The 25,167-nt window shown below is 36.9% G+C and overlaps 1 protein-coding gene across 1 annotated transcript in view; it reads left to right on the top strand.

Moving 5' to 3' along the window:
- The window catches only part of Hdx (highly divergent homeobox), a 92,312-nt gene that overhangs the window by 9,973 nt on the left and 57,172 nt on the right, over positions 1-25,167 (top strand). Inside the window, exons 2-3 of the mRNA XM_052171155.1 lie at positions 1,025-2,134; positions 13,082-13,135. Of these exons, the coding sequence (XP_052027115.1) occupies positions 1,025-2,134; positions 13,082-13,135 (1,164 nt within the window). The remainder of the gene's footprint in view (positions 1-1,024; positions 2,135-13,081; positions 13,136-25,167) is intronic.

Here is a 25,167-nt window from a genome sequence, read left to right as displayed (position 1 = left end):
CATTTCAATAGTTATTAGCATATAGTAATTGTGCATAATGATGAATTGCACCATGGCAATTTTATATATGTATATAATAGATTTTATTGTTCACTTCCTATTCCTCTTCCCTGTTCACCTCCATTCCTGATGATTCCCTTGCTCTTTCCACTTCTATCTTCATCCTTTTTCAATTTCTTTCGGCGTGCCCCTCTGACTCTCTTTTTTTAATCTTTTTTAATGACTGTACTTTTCATGGGGGCTGTTTTCAAGGTACTAGGTAAAGAATTATTTACAGGAGCATGGGCTCATTACTAGAAGCTATGCCACTAAAGAAAAAAAGATGTGTTTTCCTTATCCCATAAGCTGTTAATTGCCTATAGATCCACAGGGCTAGTTGGCACCTGGTAAGCCCTCTCCATGGCTGTTATTATCTGCTTATAGGTTGGGAAATAAGGGGTGGGCTTAAGTCAGTTGACTGCGCAACCAATTACTCTGATCAGATGGGAGTCCTGCCACACAGGAAGGTAGTCAAAGTCTTGTGGCTGGGGAAGCTACTGCTGTTATTTTGCAAAATGGATACTGTGTCTTCATCAACTTGCTGTCTAAATAACTATGTTTATACTCCAATTAGTGCTCCCATCATCTGTTTGCTGTGGGCGGGGGTAAATGCAGAGACTTATAACTGGTCAAACTATAATTGCATTTTAAGATGTATTTCTAGAATATTATCTAATGTGTCAAAGATATAAACAATTTTAGAATTCTTAAACATTTTTGCAATACTCCATTCAAATTAATTGGATGGATCTTATGGCAGAGAGAAGTAGTAATCTATTCTTACTAATATTCTCAGCTTGCTAGGCTTTAATCACATTTGCTCTTTTTCTTTGGTTACTTTGTCTTTTATTGAATCTTCTTTTGTCTGTGCTAGGCTTTGTTTCTATGATAAGAATACAATTTATCATTTAGAAATGGTCTTCTCTACACTTGTTGTTAACTTTTTCATATTGTCTTACTTTTTTTTTTTTTTTTATCTTTTCAGACGTGGGTTGGCAATAAGCGAAGAAAAATGAGTAGTAAAAGCTGTGAATCCGGAGCAGCAGGAACTGTGTCTGGTACCTCATTGGCAGCTCCAGACATTACAGTCAGAAATGTGGTTAATATTGCCCACCCTTCAAGCCAGCAATCTTCTTGGACTTCTGCCAATAATGATGTCATTGTGACTGGTATATACAGTCCAGTAAGCTCATCAAGTAAGCAAGGCACTACAAAGCTTACAAATACACAAATTACAGAAGCACATAAAATTCCTATTCAGAAGGCAGCCAGTAAAAATGACACTGAATTACAATTGCACATTCCTGTTCAAAGACAAGTAGCACACTGTAAAAATGCTTCTGTGCTCCTAGGGGAAAAGACAATTATTTTGTCAAGACAGACAAGTGTACTAAATGCTGGAAACTCAGTGTACAATCACACAAAGAAAAGCTATGGAAGTTCTCTGGTGCAAGCTTCTGAAATGACAGTACCTCAAAAGCCATCTGTGTGCCAGCGACCTTGCAAAATTGAACCAGTTGGGGTTCAAAGGTCATATAAACCTGAACATGCAGGTCTGGCATCACATAACTTATGTGGGCAAAAGCCAACTGTTAGAGACCCTTGCTGTAGAACACAAAATTTGGAAATTCGTGAAGTGTTTTCATTAGCAGTCAGTGATTACCCTCAGAGAATTCTGGGAGGAAATAGCATACAGAAGCCAGGCTCAGCAGAAGGAACTTGTTTGTCCATTGCAATGGAGACTGGAGATGCAGAAGATGAATATGCCAGAGAAGAAGAGCTGGCATCAATGGGAGCACAGATAACAAACTACTCAAGGTTTTATGAAAGTGGCAATTCCCTTCGAACTGAGAACCAAAGTACAACTTTGCCTGGACCAGGAAGAAACCTGCCAAATTCACAAACAGTGAATATTAGAGACTTGTCAGACAATGTACTGTATCAAAATAGAGACTACCATTTGACACCACGGACCTCACTGCATACAGCATCTAGTACTATGTACAATAACACTAATCCATCACGGAGTAATTTTTCTCCACATTTTGTATCATCAAACCAACTGAGATTATCACAAAACCAAAACAATTACCAGGTAAGATATAAATTTATTTTATAAAGATTTTTATGGGCGTGCTTGTTTTAAAAAATGATGTCTGTGTAGCTACTTTACAGAGTAAGTCACAACTCATATTTTGAAATAATTTGAGACTTTTATTTGAAAATGTTTGATTGTAGCCAACACCTTGAAGAATGGTATGTTTTCTTTATTAAATTTTAAAATGATGAGGATTTTAAAAAAGGAATATAGACATTTAATAAAATTTGTCTAACATAAAAAAAATTGGTTCAAGACATGGTACTTTATAGGAATCATAAAATTTCCCACATATAAAATAAGATTCTATTAGTTATGTACCCAATTGCCTTCCTTGGATACAGATGTAGGCAGGTGATTCAGCACTCTAGATGACTGAGACCTTAAGAGTTTGAATGGTTAAGCCAACTCATTGGTCTAGTAGACGCCTGATTAAAATGTTAAATTGATTATTAATAAAATAATCTTTTGTATGGTGCTTCTTGAGGAAAGATATATCCAGAGTAAGACTTTTAAGAAACATTTGACTGGGAACCAAAGAGTATTTATTTCTTTACCGTTTTACATATTCAATTGTTTGGGTATGTTTCAAATAATCTCGTTTTAAAAGATTTATATATTTATCTGTATCTATAGAGAGAGAGATGGAGAGAGAGAGAGAGAGAGACTGTAGCTGTCTTCAGACACACCAGAAGAGGGCACCAGATCCCATTATAGGTGGTTGTGAGCCACCATGTGGTTATAGGCAATTGAACTCAGGACCTCTGAAAGAGCAGTGCTCTTAACCTCTGAGCCATCTCTCCAGCAGCCTCAAATAATCTCTTCTAACTGTCAACTATAAGTCTACCTCTAAAACTTCCTTAAGGTCTACTCCTTAAAAGGGAACAACAACAACAAAAACAAATAAGGATTTTGAGAATTTGAATAATAAGATGTGGATATTTGCTCTGTTTCCTTAATACTGGCTGTACATCCTTATCTGTTCAACCATAATACTAAAGGAAAGATGCTTCCAGCATTTCTGGGATTTAACACACCATTTTCTCCTAGCTCTCTCTCTACTCTACAGTTTTATAATTCAAAATGGAAAACAATGACTGATTGTAGTGGTATATATATATATATATATATATATATATATATATATATATATATATATATATATATATACATATACACATATACATACATATATATGCATGTATATATAATCAGTAGTCACTACAAGCTACTGGCCATTCTAATTCGCATAACAAATTCTAGACCAGTCTGGGCTACATAGTAAGTCCCTGACTCAAAGCAAAAATAAGATACAGTAAGGATAGGGGAAGAAAACTTAAAAAACACAATGATGTCATACTGAAAGCACATCCCTCTAGCCTGAGTGCTCGGTTGTCCCACTTTTGGATCTCTGAACTTCCAGTTCATAGAGAAAGAGACCCTCAGACATCTGCAGACACATTACAGTAATAAAAAAATTAAATCAAATTAAGTCTACCACTTGTTCACAGAAGAGACTAGGGATTGGGCCAAAACTGCTTTCATGTCATGTCACACTAGAAAAGGGGAAATCATTTGAAATGTAAATAAAAAATATATCGAATAAAAAAAATGGTCAATAGAAATACCATACATTTTACAACTACTTTGACCATGGCATTTTCTTAGTTATTTGCTTAGTTGCTGTAAGTTTTGAAAGGTTTTAAGTGGTGCCACAGTGCTGGTTTAGTCCTTCACTACTTGGTTTTCATTTTGTTTTGACATAGAGACCCAATATAATGCTGTCTTGGAACTGCCTATATAAGCTTACCTCCATTTTGTAATCCTCCTGCCTCAGACTCCCAAATTCTAGTTATGTGCACTGACCTTCATCCCATTAGTTGTTTACTTAATATTGTCTTAATAGAACAAACTTCTAGAGCCTCCTATATATTATTGTTGCTAACTTCAATATGCTGCTTGCTTTCAAAATTTAGTTAGTACATTAGAGCACTTAATGTTAGTGTAACAAGCAGTCATGGTGTTTAAAATAAAACATAACTAAGCAGAAACCCCATATTTTGATTCAAGGAAGAGTTGTATGCTAAAGGAGAGATATGGTTAAAAAAAAAAAAAACTCTAATACTGCCTTCCAAAATAACAAAATATGGGTGTTCCATTCTTTCCTAGCACTCTGATGTGTTGTTAGCCATGTTAGAAAATTATTTCATTTAATTTATAAAATGGTATTGAAAACTTAATGCTACCATGTGGCAGGTATAGTTTCTGAGATTAGTAATAAACATTTATATTTTCAAAATTTTCTTTTCACGTGAGCAAAATTAGATAATAAAGCATTCTAGCAGGTTTCATTTCAAATTTATAATTGTATGCTGTCACGTGCCTTTGAGTCAGAAAAAAATCTTTCCAGATAAAGTTTATATCATTTTGCTTATAATGTTGCAATATTTTACAGCCAGTTTTTCAAGAATTGGGAATGAGTTTTTTTTTTAATGTTATATCTGAGGACCTTTTCTGATTTCATTTACACACCATAGAATTCCAAGTTTCTCATTATTTATTTTCCTAACTCATAAAATTTAACCACTAAAATTATGTAGAAAGGGCTGGAGAGATGGCTCAGCAGTTAAGAGCACTAACTTCTTTTCCGAAGGTCCTGAGTTCAAAACCCAGCAACAACATGGTGGCTCACACCCATCTGTAATGAGATCTGATGCTCTCTTCTGGGGTGCAGTGTACTTACATATAATAAATAAATAAATCTTTAAAAATATATATAGAAATAAACTCAAAATAGCATCTTGGTTGTGAATTGCAAGAATTTTGGCAGACTCATTACTGTTCCTAAGCATCATCCTATTATCACTTAATGGAAAAAAAGATTTCTATATCTAAAGCATGTTAGTTGCCTATCCAAAAATGATAATATTAAAAAATAATTTGTAAAACTAATCTACTTCTCAGATCCCTGATAGAGTCTGGGTAGGGAAAAGGGTGGAAAAAAATTGATATGTGCATCATGACATTGTTTCTTGTTTCCAAGCAACTAAAAAAGACAAATACCTAATGTTCGTTCTCATTCACGTTTCATAGCCTATAACTGTTAAATATGTGCATGTGCTAGAGGAGGGCACAAGCATTGGATGAAATAGGAAGCTACAAAGACCTCATGAACTGGGAAAAGTGGATCTTTAAGGAAGGGAGTGAGGAGATAATAGAATAAAATGAAAGACAATACTGGACTAAAAGCCTATGCTAGGGCAAGGGAAAGGTAGGAAGAGGAGGAAGGAATGGGTAGGATAACAATCAATAAAAGTGAAATATGTCTAAAATGCCTTATGGGAAACTGTTAATCTGTTACTTTGTGAGCTGAATATATATATATATTTCCTGAATTACAATTTCCTGAATTTCATTCCCCTATTCTGGGGAATCGAACCTTCACAAGACCAATACCTCTCCTCTCATTGATGTCTGAAATGGTCATCCTTTGCTACATATGAGACTAGATCCATGGTTCCCTCCATGTGTACTCTTTGGTTGGTGGTTTAGTCCCTGGGAGCTCTGGGGGGGTACAGGTTGGTACATATTATTGTCCCTCCTGTGGAGCTGCAAACCTCTTCAGCTCCTTGGGTCCTCTCTCTAGCTGCTCCATTGGGGACCCTGTTCTCATTCTATTGGTTGGCTGTGAGCCATAGGTGTTTTTATCCACTTTCCAATAAGCATCAAAGCACCACAAATTGATCTTCCTTCATCTTGAGCTTCATGTGGTCTGTGAATTGTGTCTTGGGTATTCAGAGCTTTTGGGCTAATATCCACTTATCAGCAATTGCATACCTCGTGTGTTCTGTTGTGATTGGGTATTTTTTTTTTTAAGTAAAATCTTCTTTTTTTTTTCCTTTACTTTTTATTTTTATTTTTTTTACAGTTTTGCATTTTATTTTTTATTCGATATATTTTTTATTTACATTTCAAATGATTTCCCCTTTCCTAGCCCCCCCAACTCCCAGAAAATCCTGTAAGCCCCCTTCTCTCCCCCTGTCCTCCCACCCACCCCTTCCCACTTCCCTGTTCTGGTTTTGCTGAATACTGCTTCACTGAGTCTTTCCAGAACAAGGGGCCACTCTTCTTTTCTTCTTGAACCTCATTTGATGTGTAGATTATGTTTTGGGTATTCCAGGATTCTAGGTTAATATCCACTTATTAGTGAGTGTATACCATGATTCACCTTTTGAGTCTGGGTTACCTCACTTAGTATGATGTTCTCTAGCTCCATCCATTTGCCTAAGAATTTCATGAATTCATTGTTTCTAATGGCTGAATAGTACTCCATTGTGTAGATGTACCACATTTTTTGCATCCACTCTTCTGTTGAGGGACACCTGGGTTCTTTCCAGCATCTGGCAATTATAAATAGGGCTGCTATGAACATAGTAGAGCATGTATCCTTATTACATGCTGGGGAATCCTCTGGGTATATGCCCAGGAGTGGTATAGCAGGATCTTCTGGAAATGAGGTGCCCAGTTTTCAGAGGAACCGCCAGACTGATTTCCAGAGTGGTTGTACCAATTTGCAACCCCACCAGCAGTGGAGGAGTGTTCCTCTTTCTCCACACCCTCTCCAACACCAGCTATCTCCTGAATCTTTAATCTTAGCCATTCTGACTGGTGTAAGGTGAAATCTCAGGGTTGTTTTGATTTGCATTTCCCTAATGACTAATGAAGTTGAGCATTTTTTAAGATGCTTCTCCGCCATCCGAAGTTCTTCAGGTGAGAATTCTTTGTTTAACTCTGTACCCCATTTTTAATAGGGTTGTTTGGTTTTCTGGAGTCTAACTTCTTGAGTTCTTTATATATCTTGGATATTAGCCCTCTATCTGATGTAGGATTGGTGAAGATCTTTTCCCAATTTGTTGATTGCCGATTTGTCCTCTTGATGGTGTCCTTTTCCTTACAGAAACTTTGTAATTTTATGAGGTCCCATTTGTCAATTCTTGATCTTAGAGTATACGCTATTGGTGTTCTGTTCAGAAACTTTCTTCCTGTACCGATGTCCTCAAGGGTCTTCCCCAGTTTCTTTTCTATTAGCTTCAGAGTGTCTGACTTTATGTGGAGGTCCTTGATCCATTTGGATTTGAGCTCAGATGAAATATCCTCTCCTGTCCCCATGTTCTTAATCTGTAAGAGTCCTTTGTATCTTATCATGCTTTTTTTTTTTTTTTGTAGAGTTTCAGGAAGTCGTAACAAGTGAACTGTGAAGGCTATAATCATTTCAATTAATTAGAAAATATTTATTGATGTCCTATCACATGCCCAGCAATATTCTCATGTTATACACCTCATAACCTAAAAAATAAAAATAAAAACTAGGGAACTCTGACAATCAAGCATTATGAAGGACAGGCATTGGTGCTTGTCTGAGAGAGAAAAATTGAAGGAAAGCTCAGTCATTGATTTGTGAATTTCTTACTGTTGATAGTAATTGCCTAATTGTTTCAGTTAATCAAATCACATTTAATGAAATGCTAATTAATAAAAATTCAATTTTCCTAGCTCACATAAAATAAAACATATTTCATTTTGTAGTTTCAGTGGTTTGAATTTTTAAAAATAGGGTATCCATCATGTGTGTAGAATTCTTTAGAGATATCATAGGTTTCTTTTTCTGTGATAAAGACCATGACACAAAGCACCTTGGGAAAGAAAGAGTTTATTTGGCTTGCACTTCTAATTCACAATCTATCAGTAAGAAAAGTCATGGCAGGAGCTCCAGCATGAACCTAGATAGAGAAACTGAAGCAGAGACCATGGAGGATAGTGCTTATTGGCTTATTCCTCTTGGCTTGTTCAGTTTGCTTTCTTAAATACCCTAAGACCATCTACCCATTGATGGCATTACCCATACTGGGTTACACTCTACTACACCAAAAATTAATCAAGAAAATGCCCTATAGGCTTACCTACAGACAAATCTTATAGAGGCATTTTCTTATCTGAGGTTCTCTTTTCTCAGATGGGTCTAGCTTCTGTCAAGTTGACAAAATTAACACAATTGACCCTTTGTCAACTTGACACAAAAACACATCACTATTAAACCATAAGATTTTCTTTCTTATTTGTCTCCCAAATGTCATGTTACTATTAATATTACAATATAAAACAGAGTAGCTTTAAAAGTTCTACAGTCTTGAAAAACTTTAACAATTTAAAAGGCAAGTTCTCTTTGAAAACTCAATGTTTCTTTAAAATTTCAAAGTCACTAAAATATTCAAGGTTTCATAACTCTGGATTCCCATAAAATAAGAAAACAGTCTAAATAACTTTATTGCTCCAAGAAGGAAGAACAAATGTATAGTCACAATCAAATCAAAGCAAAACTGACATCCATCAGTGTTAATCAAATCCTGTGACTGAATGTCCCAAAGCTAGGATTCTCTCACGATCTTATGGACTCCACAGAATTTGGGCAACTCTACTTCTTTGTCTCTGCCATCTACAACACACATAGCTCATTTCATAGTCTCAGGTTGGCTCCATTCTAAAGCTGTTGCTATCATCCCATGGCATGCACTGACAGCTCCATACTGCTGCAGTCTTCAGCTGCACCTTGACAAAGGAACTCCCAAGCTTTCTTCAGGGAGTCCAGACGTATTACTTGGTGCCAATCTTCAGCCTTTTCCTATAAACCCTTCAATCCTGGGGTTTCTACTTCAACAGAGGATTTACCTTCACCAATGGCCTCTCCTGCCCTTTCATAGTGCCAGAGTTCAGTGATGTTGGTACTTCTTCATGTCTTCAAATCCAGGACCATATGGGAGATTCTTATACATTACTAAGTTTGGCTGCCAATATGAGAGACAACCTTGTCCCCCTCTGGGCCGCAGCTTCCATGTACTGAACCTGAGAGAACATTCCCCAGAGATTTTGACTCATTGGTGCTGGGCTTTTATTAATCATAGTTAATCTCTCAGTCCAAACCAGCCAGCTTGATTGTTTCAGGAAGGCAAAGGGTTCATTGTAGTGGTGCTGGTCTCTTGTTAATCATAACTGACTTTCACCCTCAGCTGACCAAAACCCATGCTTTTTATTTCAATATATCACTTGAGCGGCCTAGATCTAGTCTTTGCTGGGATCTCAAAACTACACTTTAAAACTTAACAAGCCAGGCTTCCATTCTCTGCATCTTTTTCAGCATTATCTTTTAAGTTACCACAGAACAGCTCATTAAATGCTGGGTGATCATTGACTTTTCCAGCCCACCGTCATAAAACACATCATAGTCTTCCTAAGAATGACATGGTCAGGTCTATCACAGTAATACCCCATCATAAAACACCATGACCAAAGCGACTTGGGGAAAAAAAGGTTTATTTGGTTTAGCCTTCCACATCCTAATCCATTGTTAGGGGAATTTGGACCAGGGATACAAGCTGGAACCTGGAGTGGAGGCAGGGACTGAAGCAGACATTTACAGAAAATGATGTTGGTTCGAAATCTGTATCCTATGGCCTTACTGACTTGCTCTTCATGGTTTACGTTCTTATAGAACTCAGAACCACCTGCCCAGAAGTGGCATCACCCACAGTTATTTGGGCCCTTCCATACCAACAGTTAGTCAAGAAAATATCCCATAGTCTTCCACACAGTCCAGTCTTTGGGACACATTTTCTCAGTTGAACAGTCTTCTTTTCAGATGACTACCCTGAGACACGTTGACAAAACACTAACAGAATAACTAAATTACTTTTAGAATTAAGTCAATGCTTTCAACATGTGATTCCTGTATGACCTTTCATAGGATCTAAATTCTCTAAAAGGAAACAAATTTCAAATCTAATTATTTTTTTAAAATCCCTTAACTAATCCATAAAAATTAACCATATACATGGCTTCTGAATGTACAGCCATCAAAAATAATAAGTATCTGATGTATAATTAATATATTAATACACATCATCAGTTTCATGCGTAAGCATACTTTTATATGAAATGTGTAACATTTGGATTCACTATGCTCAACAACACAAACAATGTAGTTCTAATTAACATTTAAGCAATTGTGTTATTTTTTAAAAATACATCCATTTTTAGCCATAAGACAGATTTCAAACAAAGGCATTTCCTTGTATTAAACTTGCAATTCTTGGTTGAATTAAATAGGTTGGCCTGTCTAGGAGGTAGTTTTATGATGGTCATTTTAAAAGGTCATTGTCATCTCTCAAGCATCCAATTATTTTTATGTCTCTTATATAAGGTCTGTCTTTGAGTGTATGTATTTTTTTTATATTTCTCTTCTGCATTCCTACTTCCTCTTTCTTACTTTATAGCCTGGATTACCTCTTGTACAAATTCCTATAAATGTCTCTGTACTTCTTACACATGGAAAGTCATACTAAACTTTCTAATATATAAAATTACAGTTCAGTCACATAACAGGTATACCACATACATTTCAATGGCTCTATACTTTCCACAGAATTAGATAGAAGTATACATTGCATTCCTCACTTCTAGCAAATGCCTTCAGCCTACTACAGCAGTCCTAGATGAGCTGACTCTTCCTCAGATACAGCTGTGCTTCCATGCACAGCAGGGATACGATTCATTTTCCCTGGAATGTCTTTTTTATTTCTATCAAAATTCTACTCACTTTTTAAGATTCAGCCGAGATATCAACCTACAAGTGGGTGTAATTTTGCCATACTCTGAACTTCTATTACTTTATTTATTGGACATCCATTATAACTCTTATTATAGTTGTCTTTGTATTGAAATCTTTCATGTACCTGTCTTATCTCTTCCTTTCAAATCATAGTTCTTGCCCTCCAGGAAATTAGGTTTTACCTATCTTTTTTATTTCCTGTAACGGCTAAAATGGCATCTCATATAGGAGAAACACCTGATAGACATTTGTACAGAATTTAAATTAGAAACCTTGAAAAGTTATATCTACTTATTTTAATAATGTTCAATTTGTCAAAAAGTTTTTGAAGTCTTTTACAATTGTTTTAAGAACCTGTGGGATTCTTTTAAATGCTTTTACTGATGACAAATCATCACTAAAATTTGATTTTAGAAAATAGAATTCATTCTGAGCCACATTTAGTGAATAGTATGAATGTTTAATATAGGCTGTATTTTTTAGTTACAATAAAAGGTGTGTGAGTAATGAGACAGAATCTCTGGATAAGGCGTGAACTGACATTTCCAAGTTTCCCAAATGCTTTCAACAATGACAACATTATTGTAATGAGTTTATAATATCACAAATTTTCTAGTTTGAAATACAGAACACTGATTTGGCTGTGTAAGTTCTGAAATGTTTGTGAGATCCACCTTGTAGATTTATTTCATAATTTGCTAAATCAGGTTGTTTATATGTAAAATTAAACTAACTGTCCATTTCATTTGAATACTATGTTTTTTGGGTTCTAGTGCATGAGAATTCTGTCTTTTAATCTTGCACCAAAAAAGACTCCTGAAAGTCAAGGAAATGCTTATTTGTAGTATTAGTCAATTTTATTTTTATATAATCTAGCTATTCTGGTTAGCTGTTCTTCAGATTGAATTAGAAATATAAGGAATTAAAGAATATATTATAGCAGATGTTAGTTGAATAGAAAATTTTAGTATCGTCCATCATTTTAGAAGTTGATGGTTTAGGATTCTGTTTTATCCGTAATTCTTTGCTATACCATACTTGTTTTCTAGAGGTTCTGCCTAGCTACTTTTGAGTTATTCTCACTAATAGGAATATGTGAAGTGATAATTCAAAACAATTGGATATCACTATTTATATGGAGCACTGATATGATTATTTCAATTGATTTGTCATATTGATTTCTAAATAAAAAAATCAATTATTCATACTCTGACCTTCCACATTCATCTAATCACTATTTTAGTATACATTTAGTATAATAATATACTAAATGTTAATAAGATACTTTTACTTATGTTAATTTTTCATGTCTATTATACAGATAATTGAATTAAGTCTATTCTTAACTCTGATCATTACTCTCTTCCATCTGTAAATGTTAAAAATCTCTCAAAAAATTGGAGAAAGTATTAGAAAATATGTGCTGGCAAATGAAATACTCTTATACTATAGAAGATGTATCTATCTGTTCATGACTACAACAATGCAGAACTTCATTATCAACACTAAACACTGGACTGTAACTCAAAAAGAACAGATTTTAGTGGACATACTCTTTATCTAGAGAACCTTTATATATAGATGATATAGCTTAAAATTTCACCTTTTCTAACTTTTACAGTTATGTATTAGTATACAAAAGAATCATCCTTCAAATCAATGGTCTTAAAATCTATATCACTGTGATAAAAGATGGAAGGCATGTTAAGATAGTTATCTAACGAGGACACAATTTACAAAAAGTTTTCCGCGATGTGTACTGAATCTGTAAGATTACTTAATTCTTAAAATATCAATATATCTTAATCCATATTAAGAAGGTACCTGTAATAATATTTATAGGAGTAATTAATGTTCAAAGTAAATACTACTAATGTGTTTCATTTAATACTACTAATGTGTTTCATTTATAGTGTTATCTCTTGTTTTGTGATGATACGCTATTTAAAAAGTTCTTTTCTCTTAATCCACAGAACATTGAATTTTACACTTGATTTTAGCCAAAAAGCCACAAAGCGATTAGAATATTGAATTTTTAAAAATAATTTTATTTTTTTTTACATACTTTCATATCCCTTATAGGGCTGAACAAGCATTTTTTTTTAATTTCTAATTGTGTTTTTGTATAAGGGAAGGCCCTTTAAATAAGTAAGGAATGGATGCCTTTGATTTGGACTATGTTCTGCTTTTCTCCACATCATATTCAATGTTTTGTTTTTAGTGTTGATGAACATTACAAGCAATGTTAATACATACTAAGATTCCATTTGTTGTTTTCACAGATTTCAGGAAACCTTTCTGTGCCTTGGATTACAGGGTGTTCGAGGAAAAGAGCAGTAAGTAATCTTTGGTTTAATGCAACAAATGAGTTTCCTGTCATAATTGTTAGTGGGAATATCACTGAAATTTTTAAATGATTTTTATAGAACTAATAAAAACCTAGCTTTGATAAAACTAAATTGTCTCAAAACACATATTTCTAGATCATATTTAATCTTCAATGGCAACCTTAATTCCAGAAATCAATATACTAAGTAATCTGTGGGCAGGAATTCTTTCTGTTTAAAAACAAATTTATATTTTTATTTGCAAGTTTTTTTATACAACAGTTTATGAAAAAGAAACATTTAAGTACAAAATGAAAGAAAATAGATTCATAACTAAAAGAAAAAATTCAAAGCAACTCATAAAAATATCTTAGTTTTCTATTTCGCTGATCATACAATTTAATGTTAACAGACAATAAATATTTACTAATATACCTCACCACTGTTACTACAAGTCAGCATTTTAGAAGTGATATGTAGTTAATATTTATAACTACTCTAAGTTCTTTACTATAATATCATAGAAATTCAGTAAGATTGCACTTTCCCATAGAATCTCATTGACTTTTCTGTATATGTTCCATAAAACTATATTTAACCAAGTACCCAAGTATACTTTGTTATAAGTGCTACATACAGAAAACTAAAAAGCTGTGGAAATAAATACACATTTACAAACATAACTTAAGTTACAAAAGGATTGATAGGTTTGAGGACAAATGAAATTAGAGCTAGGACTTGACTATCCAGACAAGACTGTTCAGATTCTCTATTTCCTCCTCTTTTCTGTAAAGTAGATATACAATGCTGAAAATAATGTAAGAGATTTCTGAAAGGTGGAAAGAAGGTGAAATGGTTAGAGAGGCCAGGGCATAGAGGGATCATAAGGTACTTTGTCATTTAACAACAAAAGCAGAAGGCCAGCTGATTTAAATGGCATGTAACACTTACACTAGCAACAGGAAAAAATCCACCCAGTGTTAATACCTTCACTGTCCTGAAGAGTTCAGTAAATAAGTTTGGGAATTTGGTAAGGAAGATCAGCTAGAAAGAAGCTTTAACTGATATGTTGCAGCCAGGGAAGTGCTCATGTTCCCAACTGGGACTGAGCTTAGTCTTTCTCCCAGAGATACCCAGATAGAAAGCAAATGGAGGACACTGAAACCAGCAGCTTTCTCTGTGAAGCCTCTCTCTATGTCCTATACACTACACAGCACTGCATTCTGTACACTAAACCTGGCTTTCTTCTCATTGGCATCATCAAGAGGAATTAAGACACAACATGAAGTTTCTGAAATATGGTGAATCCATTTTTCTTTCCACAGATATAGATCTGTTGATTGGCATTATAGGGAAGTTATCCTCACAAGTGCCTGGGTTTCGAACACTTTAGCTGGAACTAACATGCATCAGTGATGTCAGATCATATGAAAATACCATCAAAGAAGATACAGAAATTAAAGAAGCACAGAAACTATAACCTTATTAGGTTTCCAGAGAATACCCTGAAACAGGCCAAGAGTTAACTGAAGTCAGTCTTGAGGTAGTGTCTGAAGTAAAGGTACAGCTTACTTAGGGAAAGCAAAGGGTATTGTTTTTGAAAGTTTCCTTTGGAAGGGGTAACTGTTATACCACAAGAAGTAGGTCTTAAGTCAGTTGGCATTACCATATTAGGCTAAAATGCACTGTGAACTCTGGTTTAGGGTTAAGGCAGATGTTTGCAAAGTTCCAGACACATATCTCCGGTTAAGGGGTGAATGGAAAAGAACACAGAACAAAGGTCCTAGATAATATATGACTTAACAATGTGATAATGGTCAGCCTGTTCTGGGCCTGGGAAGCAGGGAATCTGAGTATATTCTCACCCTTCTAAAGCCCTTCCATTTAGAACTTGCTGGAAGGCTGGTTTCCAAGAGGCATGGGCTCCCCACTCTTGTGATGGGACAAGACTCTAGATGCCACCACAAAGTTTAAGCCAAACCTAAGCAGATGAGTATCTATTTAAAAAAAAAAAAAGATAAGACTGAAAGCCTAGGAAGATAATGGTCAAGATATCCAGAGAGCATGTGAAAATCCCTCAGTATATAAAGTCACAGGAATGTTTCACCATGACTGGTAAAAACCAGGCAACTGGCACAAACGGATGGTGGCATTATGTGACACACAAGACAGAAGAAAATTGTGCTGAAGGAGCTGTCAACCACATAGGAGGAACAACAATATGAACCAACCAGACTCCCCAGAGCGCTTAGGGATTAAACCACCAAGCAAGGAGTACACATGGAGAGACCAATGGCTCCAGACACATGGGTAGCAGAGGATGGCCTTGTTGGGCATCAATGGGAGGAGAGGCCCTTGGTCCTGTGAAGACTTGATGCCCCAGGGTAGGGAAATGTCAGGGCAGGGAGGTGGGAGTAGGTGGGTTGGTTAGCAGGGGGAGGGGAGATGTGTTAGGGGATTTTCAGAGGGGAAACCAGAAAGGGGATAACATTTGAAAGGTAAATAAAGAAAATATCTAATAAAAAAAAAGAAAATTGTGAAAGCACTTCAGTAAGCAGATACACATTCTCTTCAGTACCAGCAAATGGGTGGCAGGCTAGAAGCTAAAGCTATAGCTTGGTTGGTACAGTGCTTGCTTGCCTTGCATTCAGCACTAGCTTCAATCCCCCATGCCCCTGCCTCCATGAGGGTGCTCACCCACCCTCCTACCCACTCCTGCCTCAGTGGCCTGTCTTTCTCCTATTCTGGGTCATTAAGCCTCCACAGGACCAAGCCTCCAAGCTCCCCTCCCAGTGATGCCCAATAAGGCCATCCTCTGCTACATATCCAGCCAGAGCCATGGGTACCCCTTATGTACTCTTCGGTTGGTGGTTTAGTCCCTGGGAACTCTGGGGAGTCTGGTTGGTTGATATTGTTGCTCTTCCTATGGGGTTTCAAACCCCTTCAGTTCCTATAATCCTTGCAGTAACTTCCCCATTGGGGACCCCATGCTCAGTCCAATATTTGGCTGAGAGCATCCATTTCTGTATTTGTCAGGCTCTGGCAGAGCCTCTCAAAAGACAGCTATATAAGGCTCCTGTCAGCAAGCACTTGTTGGCATCCACAATACTGTCTGGGTTTGGTGATTGTATATGGGATGGATCACCAGGTAGAGCACTCTATGGATGGCCTTTCCTTCAGTCTCTGTTCTACACTTTGTCTCTGTATTTCCTTTAGCAAGAAAAATTCAGAGTTAATATTTTTGAGATGAGTTGTTGGCCTTGCCTATCCACTGGATATAATCTCTACAAGTTCTCTCTCCCCTTTGTTGGATATTTCGGCTAAAGTCTTCCCTGTTGGGTCCTGGGAACCTCTTAGGTCCCTGGCATCTGGGACTTTCTAGTGGCTACTCCCAGTTCCCCCTCTCTCTCTCACTGCTAAACACCTATTTTCAAATTCCTGACCCTCTGTACTTCTCCCCATCTCCTCCCATATCTGAACTGCCCCCCTTCCCCCCCTCCTCTCTCCCTCCCAGATCCCTCTCTCCCTCAACTTCCGAGATTATTCTCTTCCCCCTACTGAGCAGGAGTGTAGTATCCACACTTTGGTGTGATTTTCTTTCTTCTTTGGTTTCATATGGTCTGTGAGTTGTATCATGGGTATTCTGAGCTTTGTTTTTTTTGTTTGTTTGTTTGTTTGTTTTTTAGCTAATATCCACCTATCAGTGAGTACATAGTATGTGTTTTGTTTTGTGACCAGGATACCTCACTCAGGATGATATTTTCAAGTTCCATCCCTTTGCCTGTGAATTTCATGAAATTATTGTTTTTAATAGCTGAGTAGTATTCCATTGTGTATATATACCACATTTTCTGTATCCTTTCCTCTGTTGAAGGACATCTGGGTTCCTTCAAGCTTCTGGTTATTATAAATAAAGCTACTATGAACATAGTGGAGCATGTGTCCTTGTCTCCACATCCTCACCAGCACCTGCTGTACCCTGAGATTTTCATCTTAGTCATTCTGACTGGTGTGAGGTGGAATCTCAGGGTTGTTTTGATTTGCATTTCCCTGATGACTAAGGATGTTGAACATTTTTTAAGTGCTTCTTGGCTATTTGAGATTCCTCAGTTGAGAATTCTTTGTTTAGATCTGTACCCCATTTTTAATAGGGTTATTTGGCTCTCTGGAGTCTAACTTCTTGAGTTCTTTATATATTTTGGATATTAGCCCTCTATCAGATGAAGGATTGGTAAAGATCTTTTCCTAGTCTGTGGATTGCTGTTTTGTCCTATTGACAGTGTCCTTCACCTTACAGAAGCTTTTTCTGTTTTTCTTTTTCTTAATGTTCATAGTCTTTATACATTTCAGTTTGTGTCTGTGTTTGGAAAATTAACCCTCTCTTCTATATAGACTAATTTATGTGACTCACCTTTACCTGCAAACCTTGCTAAAGAGTCCAGGTATTTTTTGTTAGGTTTCACATGTACACAGTCTTGTTTCTCCAGAAGCTGAAAATCCGTCTCCTTCTGGTCTTTGACTGTCTTACTTTGTCACAGTAACTTTTCTATGAGAGATATGAATAAATATCCCTTTATTGCATATATGATTCCACCAAAGTCTAACTTGAGTACCATGCTATGTAAGAAATATATAAGAACGTGTTTATATTTTCCACAATGTCAGAATTTATCTAACAGACACAATCTCAAGCAGTTTTAATGCTAGCTTGCTTGCCAGATTTTCCCCTTTCTTGTGAAGGGACCTATGTTCTAACTTTAATTAATAATATTTATTTCATATCCCACATAACACGCCATATAGGAAATGTATGAGTCTGTCTATCCATCTGTATGTCTGTGGACGTGGGCATATATAAATGTTGCAAAATGAGTACAAAGGGGCAAGGAATTTTGAAGAGGTCTGGGAAGTTGATGTTGAGAAACAAACGGGAATGTTAAGAGTCTCTGTGCTGATAAGATAATGAACCAGAAGTGACCTGCGGGGAAGAAGTTTCTCAAATGAGTCATTGCAGCTGCACAGCAGAGGTCTGAGGTGCAAATTGCTGAGTCTTGCCTAGCCCGGGAGGTAAAAGGGCAGGAGCACAGGGATAAGTGGACGAAAAGAGGTCATGCAGACAGCATAAAGGGCTGCAACATTTTAAACTGTATTCCCCTTAGTTTAAAATCTTTTGCTCTCTTTTATAAAGCAGCCTTGATCTAAGGCATCACCTTCTTGGGATAGCCTCCACTCTAAATGTAGATGAGGAACAAGAAGGTTAAAAGACAGCAAAATAAGAACAAAATATGTGGCTTGAAATTTAGCCTCCCAACCAGTTTTCTGCTTTTCTCGGCTTATAGGAGGATTTTGGTTTGGGTGTTACCTATGATGAAGGATGGCTACCTACTGTAGTAAGGAGGCAGTTCATAATATTTTTAGGATTAAGATGGTGTTAATTATGAGATATCCTTTGGAAGATAAGAAGCCCCTCTCCTTCCAAAATGGGAATGTGATCATGGATAATATAAAAGACATATATAGAATTAGTGTAGATACTTTATTAGTGATTCCTCGGCTAGGGTTATGCCAAGTTACTTAAAGAATCTCAGAAGTTGTAAAATGATTCCAGATGGAAGGGGTCCTCAACTTCAGAACTAAGTCTGAGGTAGCCATAGCATAACGCTTTTTAGGTGGTTTCTGCATTTTGGTTATGATCCTATCTATTAACTGTGTAGTAACTACAAAAGGCTTAAGAACATGGTTTAATATCTCAGAGAAATCATGAGAAGGGGTTTTCCGGAGGCAGTAAACAATGAGATAAATAAAAGTAAGTATAGTTGTATTTAGGGAAAGACATCTTTGTAGAGATATATCAGTAGTTTTAGGAGAGTGGCTTGCATAGCTTGGAGTGATATTCACATATCAAATGATGTCCAAGAAGAAGGAAGGAGAGGTCCCTGATCTTGGAAAGGCTCAATACAGCAGTGTAGGCCAATACCAGGACAGGGAAGCGAGAGGGGGTTGATTGGGGAACAGGGGGAGGGGAGAGGGATTATGGGAGAGGGATTATGGGAAGGGGCAGCCAGGAAAGGGGAAATCATTTGAAATGTAAATAAACAATATATCTAAAAAAAAAAAAAAAAAAAAAAAAAAAAAAAAAAAAAAAAAAACAGGAGGAGATCATAGAGACTGGTGGGTTAAGAAAATTTGTAGACTGCCCTCTGAAAGACCCAACAAGCAGCTGAAAGAGTCAGATGCAGATATTTGCACCCAACCAATGGTCATAAGCGGCTGATCCCTGTTATTGAATTAGGGAAGGCTGAAAAGGGCTTAGGAGGAGGGTGACCCTGTAGGAAGACCAGAAGTCTCAATTAAACTGGACCCCCAAGATCTCTCAAACACTGAGCCACCAACCAAGCAGCATACACCAGCTGATATGAGGCCCCCAACAGTACAGTAGCAGACTGCCTGGTCTGGCCTCAGTGAAAGAAGATGGACCTAACCCTCAAGAGACTTGAGGCCCCAGGGAGTAGGGAGATCTGGTTGGCTGGGGGCTGGAGGGTGGGAAAACCCTCATGCAGGTGTGGGGAGGAGGTATGGGATGTGGAACAGTCAGAGGGTGGACCCGGTGGGGGATAACATCTGGATTGTAAAAAAGATTAAATTTAAATAAAGGAAATAAAAGAGAAAGTTTGTAGATAATGAAACACACATGTGAAGATAGAGGGCTAATGAACCTCCACCACTTAGGTATCTTGGATCAGGAGATCTATAACTACTTGAACCCTGTTCCCTCTCTTCTGTCATTTTTTAATTGTTGGTAATATTCAGCTTCAATCCATGGTCATCAGATAGGATTTAGGATGCTATTTCAGTTTTCATATATTTGTTGAGACTTTTTGTGTCCTAATATGTGGTCTCTTGGAAAAAAAAGTTCTATGAATTGCTAGAAGAAAGTATATTTTTGGGTGTCTGGGTAGAATGTTCTCCAGAGATTTGTTAGATCCATTTGATAAATGATTATTTTTGATAACAGAGTTTATCTAATTATACCCACTATCACTGCATTAGGGTTAATATGTGATTTATAGATCTGATAGTGTTTGGCTGGACTGGCAGATATGTTTTTTTTTCAGAACACTAACTTTCAATGTGTCCATTAAAAGGCCAATCTTGGAGCTAGAAAGAAGACTTAGCAGATAAAAGCACTGTGGGCTCTTCCAAGTTTGATTCCTAGGACACACATGTGGCTTATCAAAGTCTGTAACTCCAGTTCTTTTGGATTCAATGCCCTAACCTGGACTCCACAGGCACCAGACACACATGTGTACAAAGATACATGCAGGCAAACATTCATCCAAATAAAAAGTCTTATGGCTCAGCGGGTAAGAGCACCGACTGCTCTTCCAAAGGTCATGAGTTCAAATCCCAGCACCCATATGGTGGCTGACAACCATCCGTAAAGAGATCTGACACCTTCTTCTGGTGTCTGAAGACAGCTACAGTGTACTTACATATGATAAATAAATCTATAAATAAATAAATATCTTCAAATAGTAAACAAAAAAAAGGCCTAAAAAGGTGTTAAAAACCTGCTTGTATATATGACTTGGTGTTTCTCTTTTGGAGCTTTTAATATCTTTTATTCTGTACATTTAGGTTTTAATTATGAAATGCCACAGAGAGTTTCTTCTCTGCTCCTGTTATTGGTGTTCTGGATATCTTTTGCTCCATCTCTTTCCTTAAATTTGAGAAATTTTCACCTGTAATTTTGTTGAAAATTGTTCTTTATGCCTTTGGCCTGATTTTCTTCTTCTTCCTCTATTCCTATTATTTGTAGATTTGGTGTTTTCATAGTGTCCCAGATTTCTTGGCTGTTTTGTTCCTATTAAAAAAAAAAAACACCTCTTTGACTGAGGTGTACCTATTTTCTTCTATCTTGTCTTTAGTGCCTGAGATTTTCTCTTCTGTCTCTGTACTCTGTGGGTGAAGCTTACCTCTGAGGTTTTTGCTTCCTTCTTCAATCTTTCCTTTAAAGTTTTATTTCAGGTCAGCTTTTCTTTAATGATTCTTTTTGTTTAATTCTATTTTCATATAGTGAAATGTATTCATTATTTCACTCAACTGTTAATATTTTTTAAGTCTTCATTCAGGCATTTATTCATATCCTCTTTGAACTGGTTGTACTTATAATTGCTCTAAGTCCTTGGCTTGTACACCAACTAAATTGCTTTTCTCAAGGATTATTATGCTTAGGGTTCTGGTTTCAGGAGGAAGTGTATTTATTGTCTTTGCTGTTCAATGTTTTGTCGTTTTGCAATGAGATCCAAGCATCTGTGCTTATGTCATTTTGTGGTGTTTTGTGGTATGCATATCTTCTCTTCACACTTGTTGTGTTGATTATGAACCAGCTGAATGATCCTTGGTTTTTAATCTTGGGGCTGCTCTTGGGTCTGAGTGGATCTACCAGTAGTCACAGAATGGAGTGATGAATGGGGTGGCTTATTAGCAGACAGGGCCAGAGAATCTGGGGATCTCTAATTATAATTTGGGGACTCTACACAGTCCCAGAGACCATGGACGGGCTCTGGAGCTCCTACTTAGAGTTCTGGTTCAGAATTCACTCTAGACAGTTTCAGGCCTTCACCAAGGATTGGTTTTGGGTGGCTTTGAGTTTTCAGTTAATTCCATGTGAGCAGGAAATGGAGCATGGGGGCTTAAGTTAATCAGTCAGTAAAAGCAGAGGTGGAAGGAGGGTGGAGAAGGCAGTTCTGAACGGGTAGGAGAGGAAGCTGGCTTGGAGGGGGCCAAAAGGCCATAAGGAGAAGGAAGGTCAGCATGGTCACCGAGGTCAAAGATAGTGAACGAGTCCTTGGAATCAGTAAATTTTTCCACAGCAACATGTTTTTCATTTAGCCCCAGGATTTGGAAGGTGGTAAAAGATTGACAGAGAGAAGGTCAGTAACAGATAGAAGATAGCCTGCATGTAAGGAACTGCAAACAACTTGCAACTGCTATGTATAAAGTTCCTTAAATCTCTAAGAATGTTTCATGCTACCATTTTCAGGTCACTCTTGTTATCCATTTTGTTTGTGGACAGTGTACCCAAAGAAAATCATTTTTGATATCTTCCCCAAAATCAAATGCTTTGAGGTTATGCAAAAAGCAGTAAAGTGAGAATCTTTAGTTAGGTGAGATTTGGTGGTACTCATTATGAAGTCTGCTGAGTTAAACAGGGTATGAACGAGAAAGACATCCCTGTGGACCCTCCGGTTCCCTTCTAGAATTGTGGACAGCCAACTGCCATTAGGTCTTGTTCAGAGAACAAGTCAACAACCAGAGTAACCCCTGACCTCTTGTTAGGATTTCCGAACAAATAGTCAGCATCCTGGAGACTAAGAGGAGGACAAAGGTCTGCTGTTCAGTGCAAACACAGCAACAGCAAGAGTGTAGCAGTCCCACAGAGAAATCTACCTCAGCAGTTCCTGCCTCAGGTGTGGCCACCAGAATCTTAGATTGGGGAGAGAGGAGTGCTGTTTAAGGGAGGCATGGAGGTCTTGAAGTGTAGCCCATTAGGCAAAAGGTATTAGGTATGGCAGTTCAGCAGGATCTAAAGCAAAGCACCAGCTTACCTGGACAAAGAAACACATTCTTTAGAACACATTTCTAAGGTTCTTTAGGAGGTGGGACACAGGAGGAACATGGTGAACCACAAAGAAGTCAGTAAAAGTCCCTTAGCTTTACCAAATTAGGTTGAAAACCCACATGCTCTGCTACTGGGTTAGGACAGGTGCTTGAAAAGTCCTTAGCACACTCTTGGGTAAACTTTGAGATGGAGATGTGTGCAGAATACTTGGCCTGGTTAATATGACCTGTGTGTCATGACATGTGGGATACATGTGGGCATGGTTAGTGCATGACATGTGAGATAGGACAGTGGTCATGCTGCCTATGATCCAGTGCTAGAGAAGCAGGGGGCATTTCTGTCCTGCTTATAGCCTTCTCTGGGCAAAGCCTTGTTATCTGGAAAGCCTCTTTTTTTTTTTTTCTAGGAGGGATGAGTTTCCTGCTTATGTGAGGTGCTAATACCGTATTTTATTTATTTTAATTTATTGAAGAACCAGAATGACTGTGGTTTTGATTAGCATTTCCTAAATGATTAGTGATAGCATTTTTACTTGCTGGTGTTGTACTGTGGCTTTTTTCTCTGGGCATAACATGATTTTATCATCATGTTAGAGATGAGACTATTGTGCCCTCGTAACCATGACAACTAATTGAGCTAAATAATGTTGTGATAGTTAGGTCGGTGGTGATATAATGGAATTGTTCACCCTTTAGGAGAAGGAGGTTGGGGGAGGGTCACAAGATCTTCACCAGAGATTCTGTCCTGTATACCCTTCTAGTACCCTCCTAGCTGCAGGTAACCTCAAGAGGTGCTAGAATACACAGGAAGTGGAAAGTGGACTGAATGGAGAATTCTATGATGTATCGCACATGAGCTAGTCGTCTGTAATGAAATGACACTTGGGTATTTTGGAGTCACTTAGGCTCATTTAGTTTACTCTTCACCCATATTCACCAATAAATTGATTATTTCACCAGGGTTTGACTTTGCTGAAGTCCTCAATGTAATGTATTCTTGGTGCCTTGTCTGAAGTAAATGTTTGTTTACATCTCCGTAGATAAAGATAATGCAACATTTTACTGCTCTTTCATACAATTTCCTTGAAAAATATCTTTTCAGATCACTTGACCTTTAAAAAATTAATTTATTTTTGCCGTTGAGTTATTTCAGTTCCTTAATATTGTCTGCATATTAATCATTCTCCATGTATATAGTTTGCATATATTTACTTCAACCATTTATGTTATCACTCAGTGATGTTTTCTTTCTTATTGAGAGCTTTTTATTTTAATTTAACAGCATTTTAACATTATTTATTTTTGGTGTTTTGTTCTAATAGTTTCACAGATATTTTTTCATTCTAACCCTTGTAAAAATATAGTATAAGAGATAGGACAAACATTTATAGTGACTCTGTATATTAAGAAACCAAAGTCACAATGGCTAAGATTTTTAAATGATTGAATAGAGTAAGAATTCAGGTCATTTCTCATGTACATTATACAATCATATTGTTTTTCCTTGTAGTATAATCAGGGAAAGGGAAAAGCTATAGTCTGTTTTGAGCATGAGTCACAGGACCTTTTCTTTCTCTTTTCTTTCTTTCTTTCTTTCTTTCTTTCTTTCTTTCTTTCTTTCTTTCTTTCTTTCTTTTTCGTAGAAACATGATTTTTAATTTTTATTACTTTGTGGTTTCGATAGGCTTGTATGAACAGTTGGAATGATGAAGTCAGTTAGTTGCCTGTTCATTCAAGTTTGGAGGGATAAGGAAGTCTGTCTACTCTTATCCAGCCAACTGAAAACAAATTTTGCTTTCAGAATTCAGAACAAACCTGGAGGAAGGAGTCAATAACTGGGAGATCTACTTAATTGGGTACATTGTTTCCATCACTGTCTGACCATAGGAACCACTGAAATGTGTATGTTGTCATGGTAGGGTCTAAGGGCTTATTAAAAATAGGACATGTTTATTCTCTACCCACTCAAAATCTCTAGGGAGGAACCTGGAAAGTATATTCTTAATACATGCCTCGTATGAGTCTTATGATGGTGTAAAGTTATGCAATACTCTCCTGGCTCTACTGATTGGGGTCCACTGATCAGGTTTGCTGTCCAGTATCAATTGAACCAAATGAATCTCAACGAATCTTTAGATGACCTTTTCTAAAAGGTTAACAGAACTATGAAGCCTTCTTCAATTTATTTACAGTTGCAAAGGTATTCTTTTTAATATTTTCACTTCTATAGGGACACTGACATTTTCTTAATATATTATATTATAAATAGTTTACTCAGGAAAATAGTCAGAATGGAAAAACACTAAAACTTAAAATCATGTGCACTAGAAGCAGAGATATCTGTGAGTTTGAGGTTAAGATTAAGTTAGTGAGTTCCAGGCCAACCAAGGCTGCATAATAATGTGACCCTATTTTTT

The sequence above is a fragment of the Apodemus sylvaticus genome, chromosome X, assembly GCF_947179515.1.
Source record: "Apodemus sylvaticus chromosome X, mApoSyl1.1, whole genome shotgun sequence".
NCBI lineage: Eukaryota > Metazoa > Chordata > Mammalia > Rodentia > Muridae > Apodemus > Apodemus sylvaticus.
The sequence above is the reverse complement of the archived record's forward strand: the minus strand, read 5'-3'. Positions and strand labels throughout refer to the sequence as shown.